The 17,225-nt window shown below is 28.7% G+C and overlaps 2 protein-coding genes across 12 annotated transcripts in view; one reads left to right on the top strand and one right to left on the bottom strand.

Moving 5' to 3' along the window:
• Positions 1-272: 272 nt before the first annotated feature.
• Positions 273-4,392, bottom strand: LOC107994940 (E3 ubiquitin ligase Rnf121). 3 transcript variants are annotated; one of them, XM_017052118.3, is made up of 9 exons: positions 4,254-4,392; positions 3,957-3,991; positions 3,735-3,876; positions 3,499-3,653; positions 3,165-3,393; positions 2,854-3,089; positions 2,645-2,761; positions 506-598; positions 273-432 (listed from the first exon to the last, which is right to left on the bottom strand). In XM_017052118.3, the coding sequence occupies exons 1-8, from the start codon at positions 4,278-4,280 to the stop codon at positions 523-525; spliced, it is 1,017 nt and encodes a 338-aa protein (XP_016907607.1). In that variant the 5' UTR covers positions 4,281-4,392; the 3' UTR covers positions 273-432; positions 506-522. The 3 variants fall into 3 exon arrangements, with proteins under 3 accessions (XP_016907607.1, XP_016907608.1, XP_016907610.1); XM_017052119.3 differs by having other exon boundaries at positions 273-416; XM_017052121.3 differs by lacking the exons at positions 273-432; positions 506-598 and having other exon boundaries at positions 751-2,761; positions 4,254-4,384.
• Positions 4,393-5,007: 615 nt separating this feature from the next.
• LOC107994917 (protein kinase C and casein kinase substrate in neurons protein 1) overlaps positions 5,008-17,225 on the top strand; it is a 52,905-nt gene continuing 40,687 nt past the window's right edge. For 6 of the 9 annotated variants that reach the window (XM_017052070.3, XM_017052069.3, XM_017052067.3 and 3 more), the window contains exon 1: positions 5,034-5,343. The gene's annotated coding sequence lies outside the window, so the exon portion shown is untranslated. Of the gene's footprint in view, positions 5,344-17,225 lie in introns of all 9 variants that reach the window. The other 3 variants (XM_062081185.1, XM_017052071.3, XM_062081168.1) reach the window with 2 other exon arrangements.

Here is a 17,225-nt window from a genome sequence, read left to right as displayed (position 1 = left end):
TAAATTCGTGTTCGGGTCCGTTTATACGACACGTCCGTTAAATGTTCTTACACCTCGCCTTTCTTGTCTCACCTATCGTACAATTTCTTCCCATGACAATAGCGAGAGGCTTTTAGACGTAAGTGTATAAATAAATATTTATATATAGATATAAATGTATCTGAGGTGCTCTCGCTACAAGTCCGAAGGTCTGAAAAAGTACCTATGAATGCGTGTTGTGATAAAAAGTTGTTTTTTGCTAACGAATAATGATGAGAGATTAAATTAAAGACTTTTAGTAACATCACTGACAGAGTTGTCATTGTTTATTTCTCTCTCTCTCTTTTGTACAAATCCGTAATTTTTGATTCTTTGCGTGTCCAATAAGATTCTTATCCCTCCTTTAGACTTCGTACCTGTCACAGTACACGCGCATCCTTTGCAACAATGAAGCTAAATTATCAAAAGAACACATAAATTTTTTTTAATTTACTCAGTTTTTTGTAACAAAATACAAAATACGTACGATGCACAGTTGAGGAATTATAGTATTTTTATATCAGTCTCGTCTAAGTTTCCACTCACATTCACGTTTCCATTGTCGAAACCATGCTTCACTCTGGAAAAATTAGAAAATAAAACGAAGGAAAGATTAACAAAAATAGAAAAAATTATATTCTGCTTGATTAACCGTGTTGAAGTAGTAATGAGTCGAGGAGAGATTAGGAGATGGAATCTAATGCTTAATGATTGAAAAGTAAATTCTAATTGTTAATAGTTCCTACCGATCGACTGTTTTATAATCTTTATTGATGAGAAATAAATTTTACATGAATTTGATATATTTTTGTACATTATTTATTACGGAACAATGTTTTTTTTTTTTTATATTTCGGATCTTACAATTTATATATTTTCTGAAATATTTACAATGGTCGTGCAATTGCTTGCTTATTTTACAAAGATGATGAATTAAAAAAAAAGATTCATATAGTTCTTTATGTTTTTAAGTTATGAAAATTTGATCGTCATACGATCGAATTTTTATATTTTATTTTGTACAATATACGTACAATGTGTACATTTTTATTTTACAATGGTACAATATTTTGTACATTTTTTTTTTTTTTTTATAAATTTCTATATTATTCTAATAGCAATAAAACGCACCAACTTTTCATAAAATAAAAGTTCTTTTTTTTTTGTTGAGCAATATGCTTTGTAAGATATAATTTGATAATCTCATAAAATCTGTTTCAAAAATTTATTATCATAGAAATTTTGATATTTTAATACATAATTACACGATGTAATAAGATTTTATTAAAATTAAGAAATAAAGTATTCCAATATAATATTTTTTTCAATCTATTTCACTATTTCTTTTCTTTCCACGCTATTTTAAAAGCGAAATTATTTTGCCAATAAAAATAAAGAATTTATAAAGATTTTAAAGAATAAAAAAAATACAACATATGTAAGTAATACTTATATAAATATCACAAATAATATAATTTCAATAAATATGATTTTTTTTCTCTCTTTCTGAAATATTATATTTAATATTTTCTAATCTAATTTTTTCCTCTGAATTTTTTACTCATTAAATAAAATGAAAGTTTTTTTTTTTTTTGATAAGCTTATTTAATTATTTCTATTAAAGCAATAAATTGCTTACGAAATATTTTAATATATTTTAATATATGTAAATTTAAAATTTACGAAATAGTATTATTTCATAATTGATAAAAATTTCATGAACGATATACAGAATACACTAGTACACTTTCAGAAAAACTCATTGACAATAAATATATTATATAGAACGCAATTAAATTACGTAAAGTGAAAACTTAAATTGACTAGTTGAAGTGAGGAAGTGGAATGACAAAAGAAATAGTATAATAAGCTCCTATCATTCTCATATCAGTTCAAAAATTCCTACACATCATAATACAATCAAATATTTTAGTACGGATTATCCGAATTGAATTTTCAAGACAATTTACATATCATATCTAATTTTTTAATTTATATAATATATATATATATATATTCAAATTAGAATTTTTTTTATTATATAAAATTATCGAGAAATTATTTATTATGTTTGCTCTATATTAAATTTTAATTAATTCGGATAATCACAATTTATATGCATTCTAAAATGAATATTTAAATTAAAATACATTATTTAGTAAATGTCATACAGTCGTAAAAAATGAGTCATTCAGATATAAAGTTAATTAAAGTAGAGACTATTAAACTGTTATATATATAGTAAAAAGAAATTGTGTGGAAGAATTATTAAGTGTTACATAAATTATGTAAATTATGTATCTCTCAATACAGAAAAAATGGCATTTTATATCTTATTATATCTTTACATCATTTATGATGGCAAACATTCTAATCATACAAAACAAGTTATTTGCTGCAATCTGAATGCAATATTAATATCGAAATAGGATTAAAATTTTAATCACGAGTTGAATTGGAATCATATACTTCTAATAGAATTCGTTGTTACAAATAACAAATATAATAACGTCTATGTGTAGAAAAATACAAACAGATATTTGTTTACATGAATAAATCATTAATTTTACAGAAACACAATGGTGCCTTAAGTGCAATTTAATTAACCTATTGCAATATTACTTACTCGAGGCCTAGGCCCCAATTGATACCTTGAACGAGAAACAAAATTAATGGTTGCCAAGCAACTAACCATCTGATCCAGTCTAGTAGTTGACCATATAAAACATGAGGTCGTTCCCATCTTTATACATTATTAAGGAATATATAAATATATAAATAAAAATTTACAATTATAATTTTCTTTAAAAAAAGATACGATTTAATAAAGGATACGGATTGTAAAACATTTTCTTCAAATCGACTTTTTCTTTGCAATATGGACACGTTTGTTTTTTTCCTACGATGCACCATCCTCTGATACAAAATTCATGAAATACATGTTCACAACTAAGTTTGTATGTGTTTTCAATAACACCAGGTTCATTTTCTGATACCAAGAGTCTATTACCACATACTGCACACACTCCAGGCTCTAAAGTCCTTGTTGGCATATGACCTGGTACATAGTACTGCAAATTATTTAATATATTGCATTTTTTATTTTGTATATAAGATAAATCATTATTTAATTACTTTATACATACCCCAATATGTGAAGCCATTTTATCTGCACATATTTCTGCAACATCTCTTCCTAATACTCCAAAGTATAAACCATAAAATAATAAAAGTAAACCACAATCCATCCATATTTGTGGTTTAACTTCAAATACTAAATGTAAACCAAAAAATGTGGCTAACATTATAATGTAACTTATTATACCCAATACATAACTTAATTTATATATAAAAAGAAACCATTTATACACCAATCTATAACAATAAAAATTTAGTAAAATATTAAATTCATACATATTTTTAATTTATTAAGTTGCATAGAAAACATATTCAATAAATAAAAATAAATTGTAAAAGTACCTTGGTGTTGTACCTGCTATAGGTTTTTGGACAGCTTTTCTAACTATTAATCCTGTTATACAAGATGTTACTAACCAAAAAAATATAAACCTCCACCAATGATTTTTTAAACTTAATCCAAATGGAATAATCCACATAGCAATTAAGGTAACAAGCTAAGAAAATATATTTAATCTTTCAGATAAGCTAAAATTTAATCAATAATAATTAGTTGATAAACATTAATTTGTATTTACCTGATATGATTTATAATGTATTTTCTTCCATTCAACTAATACAATTTGTGCTACTAATAATGTTCCTAGTAAAATAAGAAGCATTTCTGCATGCATAGATTCATGTCCCTGATGTTGTTCGTGCATTTTTATGTGTTGCACTCTGGAATATTAAAATATTTCTTTTGTAAGTAAACTTACAACATGTTATAACAATAGATATTTTTTTAAATTGATATTTACCTCCATTTTTCTTCAACAGTCATCTCATCTTCACTCTACAATAAAATATATATTATTTAAAAAAATATTATAATAAATACATTATTTCACAATAAATAATAATAATTACATAATAGCAAATTCGAATGAGTGATAGTAATTATAAAAAAAAAACATAATATTTATTCAGGTATATAAATTTATATTGTTATATTAAAATAAATAAGTCCTTGGAGGTTATATTAGCGTAAGCATGGTTTACATATACATTACTATTTTACATAATATCAATATATTTTTTTTTTAATAATATTATACCTTATTTGGGAGTACGTGTGAATGCATATTTAATAGTATATTAAGCTATCACTTATAAAATAGATTTTAATAAATTGACATAATATAGCAAAGATTCTTTGGAGACATTGTAAAGTACTATTCACAATGGTGCAAGTCTGATATATTCACAATTAATAATAAAATTTTATTTAATCTTAATAAAAATAAAATATTTATATAAAAAATGAATAAGCAATAGATTGTATTCTTATAAAATATATCATTATAAAATTATTAAATAAAGCAAAAAATCTAAAAAGTAATTTAATTTCAAAAAATAATATATATATGTATATTTTTTTTTAATTTTTCGCGCTGAAAACCATTTTCTCAGCCATATTGATGACGTTACAAATATTGAACTGACTATTGGAAAATTGTTATTCAACTTGTGAAAATTATATTTAATAAATATAATAATATAAAACTCGCAAGAATATCAAAATAAGTAGATAATTCATTAAAAATTTTTATAATAAAATAATAAATATTAATAATATTTACATTTTAAAGATATTCTTAAATATAATATGATATATCATTTTTATATAGAATACAAATTCATATAAAGCCAAATTCGTTTAATAATATTTGATAATTTGTAAGTTATATTATTTTACATAAATTAATCACATCATATAACAAATATTTAATTTAAAATGTACGCGCAATTCTGATTCGTCACAAATTTCTCGAACGAATGTGAATCGGCCTATCCATCTACCAATGTCCAATGTTCGTTCGAGTTCGTAGTAATTCGAATGATCTCGGAGTTAAACCACGCCCATTGCTGCTGGTCAGAGAGGGAAGCTGGTAATTCACTCTGCGAAGCAGCAATATGAGCGTTTATACCGTTTCTTGAGAAAACGCGCGACGTGACGAAATTCCACAGTCGTAAAATCGCGCGTTGAAAGTGTCATCCGATCGCGCGCCGTTTGCGGATTGAGTGAGTGATATAGTGTCGTGATTGGTTTCGTTTCGTACACCGGGATACGATTTTTGGTTAGTTTCCAAGCTTCGAAAGGATATCGCCGCTCGTCGGTTCATTTGCCTCGAGGAATTGCTTTCAGTGAGTAAGAACATAGCATATAGAAACAGTATGTTTCGCGAAGGTTTTTTGTGCCTGTCAAATTATTGCACATATTGCCAACAGATTGTGCGAGGATTGTCGTCAATAAACTCACATGTCGCATCTTGTATGAAAGGTTACATGTAGAAGTGTATTCAGACAATTTCGTATGATCGACAAAAACGAATTTTAGTATCAATGTAAATTTAAAAAAATTATGTAGTAAACAAACATATATTGTACATCTTACCAAATATTGTTATTTCGAATTATATTTTTTTTGTCATCTATCGTTTTTACTATTTTAAACGATAACTTTTAAATAGATACGAATTAAATTTTAGATATTTTAAACTTTTAAGTAATATTCTATAAAATATATATTAGTTGACAATTCTTTCCGAATAAATTTTTCGTGGACAAAACATTAACCTCTGAAAAAAACTATTATTCTTTTCTCTTGTAACCTAATCATACAAGTTATCTAGTAGGGAATTCTTTTTTAGTTCATCTTCTTTAACAGGTAGTTTTGATATATCGGAAAAATGTTGTCAATACGTAATACTTTGGCAAAGAAACGAAGAATGAATTAGGTCGATAGTTTTACTTTTGGTTTTCATCTGATTGCTAGATCAAATAACGAATTGTAAATCACATTTATCTTATGTTTCTACGTTTCTAGAATTTTTCCCTAGAAACATATTATCTTGTCTATCTTATTATTTGTCATAATTTAAATGTCAACTTTAATCGGTATCTTAAAATGACGTATTCTGATTTAATTAATATAGGTTATAATTCATAATATGCGACTAGTATGATATTGAATAAAAATAATAATTATTTGAAAAAATATATATAAAGATTAATTTGATAATTATTTAATTAGTAGTCAAATAGGAAAAAAATAATATTAATTGGAGTCAAATTTAATTTAATTCATATCCTCAAAAAGTGTTGAATGCAAGTTACGTTCTATTTTATACTGAATCAGTCAAAGAACTCGAAAGGAGCAAAATCCTCATAGCTAGACTGTTTGGATGTTGTATAAATTGGCGGCTATCCAAGTTTCCGTACTCTCACCACGTTCTCGGTCTTTAGGGTTCGTGCTATCACATTCCTTGTTCAGTATATACGTACTGTACTGTTTTTCCGCATGATTTTGTATAAACTACTTTTACCGACTGATACATAATATTTGAACGTTACTTATAAACAGATAATGACCTCAGTAACGGTTTTTTTTTAAATAGAATTGTAAATAAAAATAGAAATATAAACACCAGAGAACTTAAATTCTTAAATTTTTACAAAATAATTTTTTAATAAAATATAATTAATTAATATTTCAATGATAATATATTATAATAAGAGGTTTTATTACAAAAATTAAGTATTTATATCGTGATAGTGATTTAATGATAGATATTTAAAATATAAAAGGCCTATAAAGTATGACTTCCCAATTCGGATAATTACAAAATATTCTTTGAATTCTTTTAAAATGCATTTGGATAAAAATAGATTATTTATAAAACATTATATAAATAAATATTCATTTCGTCTTGTTTTCGCATTAACATAACCTCAATGTTATATTATTTCTTCATTAATTGAATTAATTTATATAACATGATACAATTCTAAATTGTTTTTGTTAAAATCATAATTATAAAAATGTCATTCGATTTCGAAATTACATACGATATTAAATGAAATATTAAAAAAATACAAAATTATATTAAATAATTCCTTAAATATTGATATATTACTATTTTTATGTATTATTTAAATAAATTGATAAATTTAATAATTAATATTCTTATAAATTTTTTTCTTGGTAATTATTAACCAAGAAAAATTGAAAAAACTATCATATAATTTTTCAAAATAGATAAATTTTCAAATAAATCATTTTAAATTACCTATTTTTTTTTTTTTCATTAAATTTTTTTAATAATACGAGATCAAACTATTCATCGATTAGAAATTTGAAAGCAATATCGTGAGCATGAAAGTGAATATCATGTGCGGGATATGTAAGTACATCGAAACGGTCATTGCGGTTTGCTTGTGGTAATAGAATCCTGGAAATGAGTTAGAGACATGTAGATATATTGTTATGAATCACGGTACTATGTTTACTATATGAAAAGATACATTAACCATTGACGAAACTATGATCATTTGGTATTATTTCAAACAACTGTGTGTATTTTGAAAATATTAATTATCAACAAACTGTTTCATGATTTATTCTAAATAATTATAATTATTTTTCAATTATTTTTTAATGTAAGTGCATTAAGAGATAAAATTTTATGTAACATAATTATTATTTTTAAAAAAAAATTTTTTTTTAATATAATAATATTCTATAAAATATAATAATATATATTATTTATATTATAATCTTTTTGATATAATCAATGCTTTTTTATTGTATATTGATGTATCTTTTCCGAATTTCTTCCATCTCATTTATCATTTTTCGCGTAAATCCACCTTAGAAAGCCCACCTGTTGAAATCGATCTCTCATTCCATAACTATGTATAAACCCATAAAAAGTGAAAATCTAATATAAAGAGCTTATTGACTTGTTGCATGCTCTTTTAAACATAAATTTAATTTTATCGATCTAATTGACTCTATTTTGATATTTTCTTTGTTTTCGATAAGCTTTCTTTTACTTTCTTTAGATATTTTTAGTCTTATATATTTTCTTAAAATGCAATATAAATAAAAATATTTATAAAAATGTACGATTAATGAAGCGATTGAAACAAATCCATACGTGTCACAAAAAGTAAAGTTACGAAAAAATCATAAGTTGAAGATCAGAAAATGTTATTTATGATATAAATATGCATTGTCATTTCACAACGTGAGCAAACAAGAATTATTGTATTTATATTCATTTTTCTATATTCATTTGACATTTCTGATTTTACCATAAATAATATATACATTAAATTGCGTAAAAAATTATTAACATTCGAAGAGCCGCCATTTTTGACCTATATTAAATACTCAAACATTATTAAATAAAATGAATATTGTATCGTACACGATACATGATATTTGAAATATCATTTTAATATAATTTATTTACAATTTAAAATTTATATAAATTACAATTGACAAATTAATAGCTAACTGTTATAAATTATTTATAAATATTTATTCCTTTATAATTTTTTATAATAATTTAAAATTTTCGAATTACATCATATTGTACAATGCGATTTTCGAGTTACGCCATTAATGAAATTTAAAATATTAAAGTTGCCAATCGATCGCTGTTTCGCGTGACAATAATTTTTAGACACTCTGTACATGCTCGAATCACGTAACACGTATTAACTATCCGAAAGGACGTTACGTGAGTAATGTTGAGCGCGACCGCGAATGGAACGTCTGATGGTATGCGGAGTTATTCTAGCGTTAGCGTTGCCACTAATTCCCCTAGGATTCCACTTTTTTCGATCGATCGAAATGATTCGCCTAGGGGAAAAAGATCGCGAATCGCGAGCCGCGTTCAATAATTAAACCAACAAAATCTCATTTCTCTTTCTCACAGATACATTCTCCTTCATAAGCCGGAAAAAGATCGTTGTCAATGTTGGAAAGTGAAAAGCAGATTCGCTGTTACGATCGAATTTTACTTTGCCAGGGCCTCGATCACACGCCGTGACGCATACAATCGCGATGACTATCGTGATTATTTAGCGACAGAAAAATTTTTCACATTTTTTTTCGCGTGAGAATATCTAGTGTATATATATCTAGTAATATATCCCTAGGAATTTTAGTATTTTTTCTTTAGAGAATTTATACTATTGCGTATGTTATTATATTCACGTACTTTATTTTGATAAATTAATCTTAGTTAAGTGTGCAAAATTTATTATCAAGTATAATAAAATATTTTTAAATCGTTGATTTTGATCTTTGTTCTTATAATATTAATATGAGATAGTAATATTGATTCGATATAAAATATTTACGAGACAAATTCGTTCATGACACTAGCATATTTCACAAAAGCGTGCAACGAAGCAATAAGATTCAAAGAATGCGGAACATTTGTGCGATTAGCACCTATGAAGTCATTAAATGCCAACCACCAATCGCTATCGCGATTGGCTACTTTCCATTTAAAACTTATTCGAATTATTTGACATATAACATTTTGTTCATTGAATAAAATGTGAAATGTAATTACTTTCGTTTTCGATCGATCGTGATTTATTTATATTTTTTTTATCGATGACTACGCGAAAAATGTTTGTCATTGCGTAATGATACAAACATAGATTTATTCCACACATTTTTTTCTTTATACGACGTGATGCATTGTGTCGTGCACTGCTTGCATGCAAAGAATTAATTTTTCTGTTTTTAAAAAGATACGAAGAAAAAAACAAAAGAAGAAGTAAAAAAAACTTCTGTTCCAATCTGTAAAGAAAATTAACACAAGAACGTTTAAATTAGTAATGTAATTCCAAAAAAAAAAAAATTGACACGAGAAAGTTTAAACCAGTAATATTAATTCCAACGAATTCTATATTTCTATTTTGATAAAACTGGTATTTTCTGGATCACTTGATAAGTTTTAATTCCTGCATAGATTTTTATCCGTAGTCAGTGTATAGTTACTGTTCTCATCAATACAGTGGTTTTCCCTACTACTTCCAATTCCAAGTGCTTTCCCAGCTTCTCATTTTAAGGATCACTGATTTCTCGAATGGGTAGCCATATACGGTACATAAATATATGTATGTCTGTACATATATGTGGTCATAGAATATCAAACATGTATTTCTTGTTTTTATACACTTGAATTTGAATGGAAATTTAAATATTCTGTCAAAGACAAGTAAACAAGTTGATAATATATTGAATATATATATATTTATATTCGAATGGAAAATCAATTCTAGCAATGATTAATAATGAATATGGATATAGAAACGAAAATAATACCGAGAAGAAAGTTAAGAACTAGGTCGGTATTTTTCCCCCTATAATTTTTATCGCCAATCTTCGAAATCAATTATTCAGGAACATGTATTTTTCATCGGTTTTCACAGCTGTACATTTCCAAACGGATAAAACTTTATTCGCTTAAAAAAAAAAGAAAAATCGTATCGTCTCCCTCATTTTCCTCAAAACGATTACATTCCTTCAATGATTGCTTTTATCAATATTTTTATGTCTCTCTTTTAATCTATTAGATATTATTTTATATAAAAACGATCAGAATATCCCGAAGCCATCAAACAGAACAATTTATCTTATATCTCAAATTTAATTATAAAATTAATCAAAAAGAATTGCCATTCGCAACAAATACATTTATCACAATAATATTTCCATTATATTTAACATTACAACAACCAATGACCATTATGACACAAGTAGCTTAATTATAATACTCGATACACTTATATATATATATTTATTTTATTTATCACATTTACACATCTCTTTCAAACTTATCATTTCACTTTTCACATATTCGAATTAATTTATTTTCATTTAAAATTCATTTCATCGGCACAAATTCACGCGTAAGATTACATAACCTCTAAGGACGAAAGTCCCTAACCTAAAACCGCGTCTTATTCATATTCAACGGCGAAACGGAGGATATCCTTTGGTGTATCACCGCAAAAGTGTATCACCCAAATCAGATCAATGTTACGAAAGCATAAATCCGTGGAAACGATGACACGTCTTTCCGAAGACGGTACGGCTACATACCGAGGAACGAAAGTAGGTTATCCGAATGGAAATGTTGTGTATGTGTGTGTATATACGTGTGTATCGTGGCTGTTCGATTTTCTCTTGCAGTTCTTCCTGCTAATCCATTGCACTCTCTCCAAAACGAGCGGCATATCGAAACCTCTATCGATGTGTGAAATTGCTGCTCCTTCGTATATAAGCTCTCGGTCGTTATCGAAACTTATAATTACAGAATGATCTTCGGATCATCCTGTGAAAGCGCGGATACCTTGTTAATTTTAATAAATCGTTTAATTAATCGTTCTAATCTATATCTCACGGGTATTGGATCGATATCGCAATTTTGAACACATTTTTCGCGCAACTTTTCATTTATAAAATTTCAAAAGTAAACTTAAACGATACTTTTTGAAATGTACATATATATGAAAAATTGAAATTTTTAACATTTTCTTTGCAATAAAAAGAAGAATATATTTATTTTACATAATTTTTCTTTCTCTCCTTTAATTTCTCTTCATTTACTCTTCGTTAAAAATATTGTATAGATCGAAAAGATAATTAAAGACTCTTATACCGCGTCTTGATTTAATTTAACAATTCGATAGAAATATTTTCCAACTTGATACATATACGTATCACTGAATGAAAAGTTCACGATGAGGGTCACGGGGCGGTATGGAATGCGTTAATAACGTATCACAGACAACAGGGTCGCATCGTAGAACTGTGCCAAGAGAATCGATCGAAACGCAACCGTTTATTTACGGGCCTGCTTTCTGCACAGAAATTGCGATGCACGAAACGAGCCTCGAGTAGAAAGGCAAACGAACGCCAGCCTATATTAGAAGTCACGCGTGAACACCCGTCAATCAAATCCAGTATTAATCCTTCTTGCTTAGGAATTTAACATTTTTAACGCGTGTGATCGCGTGTGATAGAATAGATCGGGTTAATTATCTTATTCCGCAATTGAATAACTCTTGAAAACACGAATTAACTTTTTTAGCGCTAGCATCGAAGCATCGTTTAAAAATTAATCTTAATTAACGATTAATTTAAGATTTGTTGAAAGAAGAACTCAAAAAAAAAAAGAAGAAGAAGAAGAAGAAGAAAGAATAAAAGAACGTAGGAATAAATGAAAGATATATATATGTTTTTATAATTGAAGAAACAACAGTGGAAACGGTAGAAAAACGGTGTAAAAGTGTATTTCTATATTTAATTTCGCTTTGACGATGGAAATAAGCTTATCGAAAGTTTTCCGTAGAAGAACAAGGAGAGAGAAGGAGAGAGTGAAAAGAATAAAAGGAATAAACGATAAACTCTTTCATCTTCCGTACGACCTTTGTTCCTATTCAATTTCGCTACAATCCTCATTATAACTTTCTAAACACGAATAATTCCGTTTCATCAGCTTCTTTAGTGTATCCATTGTGCTCGATTAATTGGTCCACGAGCATAAAAAGAGAGAGAGAGAAAAAAAGAAAAAAAGTATCAATTTGCCAAAAGTGTGAAACAGAAATTATCACAGGTAATTGGATCGAGGCGGAAATATAATTTCATCCAGGATTTAATTGGATTAATGACGTAATTTATACAAGAGAGCCTGGATCATACGTTCGAAAAATAATTCGATGATGCTCGATTCGTTCATCATCGAGTTTATAACGAATTTTCTGCTTCATCAGCGATACCATCCGTGCGCACGATTTAATATTAATGAGAAAACGAGTAGGAGATGTATCTTCGGGTTTCCCTTCCTCCTTCTTTTTTTAATTCTCTCTTGATTTCACTGTTCAATCTTATCTGTGTCACACGGCAATAATCGCAGGACAATAAAAATTACAAAATTGTTACGACATTGTGGAGAGAAAAATAATATTATTTGAATATTTTCATCGTCTTGTAATTGAGAAAATAATGAACGGATAAGACCATTTTATTATTCAACATCTGGATCTGATATTCGTGTATTTTTAATTACATTGTTTTCAAATAATGTTGATAAACTATGTGAGAATGGAAGACTTTAGCCTTTTATTCACGCGTATATGCATATAAAATGATAGACACGTTTAATGACACGGATAGCGTCTTATGAGAATGAGACTTAAATCGTATAAGATTTTTGATACAATGATCCGACCACGTGGTCGTCTTATTTTAATTCGAAAAAGAATCTAAATATACCCATTTACATCGATAAGAATTTCCTTGCGAAAAATAATCAAAAATAAACCGAGAATCTATCGTCGTCTCTCGAGAGATATCCGATGTTGTTGTTACACGATATATAACACGAGTATTATATAAATCGTGTATATTTGCAATTATAAAATTGAGACATCATCATTTGTCGCGCTTAATATTAATTTCCTCCTTCTTCTTCGTCGTTATTGATCCCGCTAACTTTATTTATAGCGTACCTTGGAATTCAATTCGAAATTCTTGCCGCCATATTGCGCTTAATGATCGATTATTATCCGAGAATCCGATATTTCAAAGGTTCTCGATTATATATATCGAGTGTAAAGGCCAACGTTTCTCCTATCGTAGTACACGTCAAAGGCAAACAATTATTCATTCACGTCCTCCTCATTCGTATCCATTGTGGTACCGATTACCAGGAAGAATAGGATAAAGACGCTCCTTCTCTCTCTCTAACTTATCCTTCGATCCTGGTCGTTTCTCTTCTTGATCTCATCTTGTACGTGCTCGAATTGAGAGATTGAAATCTTGGATGTAAAGTTAAACAGGAAATTCAACGTACGTGGAAAAAGATTAAGCAACAATTACTGTTATTAAGACACGATTTATTCGTTCTTTATTTACTCGTACGTGAAATGACGATTAAAAATTCAACTCGGGAATTTAATGAAACGGTTTCTCGTTAAACGATAGAAAATATAAGGGATAATACGTAGGTTGAGTCACGAGCACCGGTTTCTTCTCCACATTCGACGTAACTTCTTCTTCTGTCTGTCTGCTCGAGGCAACGAATTACAAACGAAACGTAGAAAGAGAGAAAGAAAGAAAAATTAATTAAAAGTTGCACGAGTATCAGCGATTAGCAAGAAGGCTCGTTAATGCACGATAGACATCTCGACTATGCTCCGACGATATCTTAACTGTATATATATATATATATATATATATATAAATGATGAAGGAAGAAATTAATGAAATTTGATGAGTTTCCATGCGAAAGTGCAATTATTCGATTGAAATTCTACGTTTTCCTCGCTTTAAAATATGATTTACGATTTTCCGCAATATAATTATGTTTTAATTTGAAAAATATGGAAACACAGACGGAGCAATTATTTATTGAACTTTTGTAGAATGGCATAAGATGAAAGGGGATATTAATGGAATTTGGTTGATGGATTTGTTCGATCGAAATTTTTACGTTTTCTTTTTTTTTTTTTTTTTCGTTCTTCGCAATACAGCCTATTATTATATATTGTTTTCCTTTTAAAGAATGAGGAAAATTATGAAAATATCGTAGAACGAAATCAGTGGTTCGAAACAAAATTACAATTTTAATTATTAATTAACGGGAATAACGTTTCTTTCGAATATATATCGTAAATATAAAGCAAATAAAATTTCTCGTAAGTTTTTTTTTTATCATAAAAGTTTTGAATAATAATGTTGATGTGGAATTTGTAATAACGTATTTTAACATATTTTCATTTGAGCGTGTCTAGTTTACAAGATAAGATGAGGTAGTACGAAATTGCTTCTGATACGAGAACACAACATCTTATTCGTCTCCAGACATCGAAGGTTAATCCCTAGACTCACGATCACTCGTATTTTCGAAAGAAATCATATCGATCCATAAAAAAAAAAAAAAGAAATCTCTCCTTTTATTCGAATAAAACTTACTCGAGCCGATTAAATTAAAAGCGTCGAAATGCAATTTATCGTGAACTCGCTAAACTCACTGTGAATTATGACACGCGTATGAAAACGCCTAGCTTCGATTGGCGAGCGCGTAGCGCTTCCTTCCACCAACAGCGACACCAACACGTCACGGAAAATTCATTTAACCACTCGTTCCTTTTTCGCCCGCTAGATAGAAGATAACCGCGCGTCACGTTCTAATGCCTTTTATCATCGCGTTCTTTAAAACTCAATTATTCGATATTCCAGCGCTGTTTTATAATTGCGTAATCTCAATGGATCCGTATATCTTCTCCGCCGGTTCCTCGGACATTAATTAGACCGATATTAATTATATTTAACGCTTAACAGAGGCGGGTATATCGCCTTCCATATTCGATTTTCGCGGATATACGCGCCGTTAAGTTTTAATGGTTAGCGTGGCACGTGTTCATTCTATTCGTACTATAAACGTATATTTATTTCCTTATATTTATTTTTCCAACGCTCTTTATTGCTTAATCGTGTACGCGATAATAGAATATTTTCGATGCATTTTTATAGAGTGTTTTGCGTACACGTATATATCGTTGTTCGTTCAAACAATTTCATTTGATTGATCGATCTCTCGATCTGTGTAATGGAGACGAATTTACGGAGGTCGAATTTATGGGGGAAACGTGGATGGAATTTTTACACGCGTTGTAAAAGTGGCTGGATGGGTGATAATCCATCGAGTGCAACGGTGCACAGAAGAATGGTGGAAATGAATGGGAGCATATCTGGTCAGGATGGAATGGATCAGGAACAAAAGGGACGGGATTGTTTTCAGTCGTAATAATCGTTGTTAATTATTGTTGCAAAAAAGGAATATTTCCTCGTTGTGTGTGCTGTAACTTTTAAAAAAAAATTATTTCCAGATAATTTGGAAATAAGTAACTAGTTTGAAGTGTTAAAAATATAAATTAAATAAATAATAAATTTTGAAATGAATACGAAAAATGATACGGTTGTTCAATTTCTCATTGAAAGATAAAAAAAAAAAAAGAAGAAGAAATTCGGAAGTTTTCTTTTTAATAAGAATTATTTTAAACGGTACGGAAATTATAGCAGAAATTCTTCTTCCAAGCAGCATGTACATTGTCACAACGACTGCAAAATTTTATTTGCAATTCTTTCTGCAATTAACACGTTCCATCGTGTTAGCGTTACAACAACTAGCAAAAATAAAACTTTCACCGTGCATACAAAAATATCCTCTTTGCTATTGAAACAACGAAGAAAGTGCAAATTCCAAACGCTATTTTTATCCAACCGCAATAACACAAAATCTTTCTCCTCACATTAAAATCATCTCCTCTTGTTTAAATATTTCGCTTTCGTTTCGCGCTAATGATAAAAAAAAAAGAAACACGCGTGGAGAAGGATTAACAAAGAATTAAAATTTTAAAAAATTTTTAAATTTCCTTGAAAATTATTTATTTCCCGAAATCGAATTTTCGTCTTCTCGTCAACAGGTAAAAGAATTTATATCCCTTTTTTTTTAATCCGATCGATTTGACGATAAAATAAGCCGTAAGAGCTGAAAAACGAGGGAAAGAGGCAGAGAGATTGGGCAACGATCGCGTGGAAAGATTTCGCCTTCGAGCAACTTTTCTCACTTAACGGCTTCTCTCTTTTAACCTTCGACCTTCCCAACCCCTCTATCTTAACTCGCCCTCGATGAATTTGCCCCAAATTCCATCGATCTCGCGATCTCGCGCTAATTAATCTCCTCTGTCGATCCATTTCCGCCCACTGTTCCAATACTGTTCAGAAGCGGATCGTTAACACGGTTGGACGAATCTGATGGAGGTTTCTGATCGCCGGAAGGCGAGCTCTTTTTTCCTCCTAACGGAGGAGAAATTATCTTAATTGATTCAATAATGGTAGCAGTTTAGGGGAGGATCAATGAGTTTTTAAAATTTGTCCTTTGATTTTCATAATATCGTGAAATTTGTTGTTGTTTTTTTAATATCGGATGAAAAGTAAGAAATAAACGATGAAAATGGTAACAATTAGGAGTGTAATTATAGTTTGGGCGTTAATATAATGTTTGAGGATTGTTATTTTGATCGAAATCAAAGATTAAAATCTCGTTAAGGAAAAGTTTCTTCGAATTTTTTCATTTTCGGAAAAATATTACGCAAACTCGATATTCTCGAATCGATGTCAATATAGTGATATGAACTCGGGGATTTCG

The sequence above is a fragment of the Apis cerana genome, linkage group LG1 (assembly GCF_029169275.1).
Source record: "Apis cerana isolate GH-2021 linkage group LG1, AcerK_1.0, whole genome shotgun sequence".
NCBI lineage: Eukaryota > Metazoa > Arthropoda > Insecta > Hymenoptera > Apidae > Apis > Apis cerana.
The sequence above is the reverse complement of the archived record's forward strand: the minus strand, read 5'-3'. Positions and strand labels throughout refer to the sequence as shown.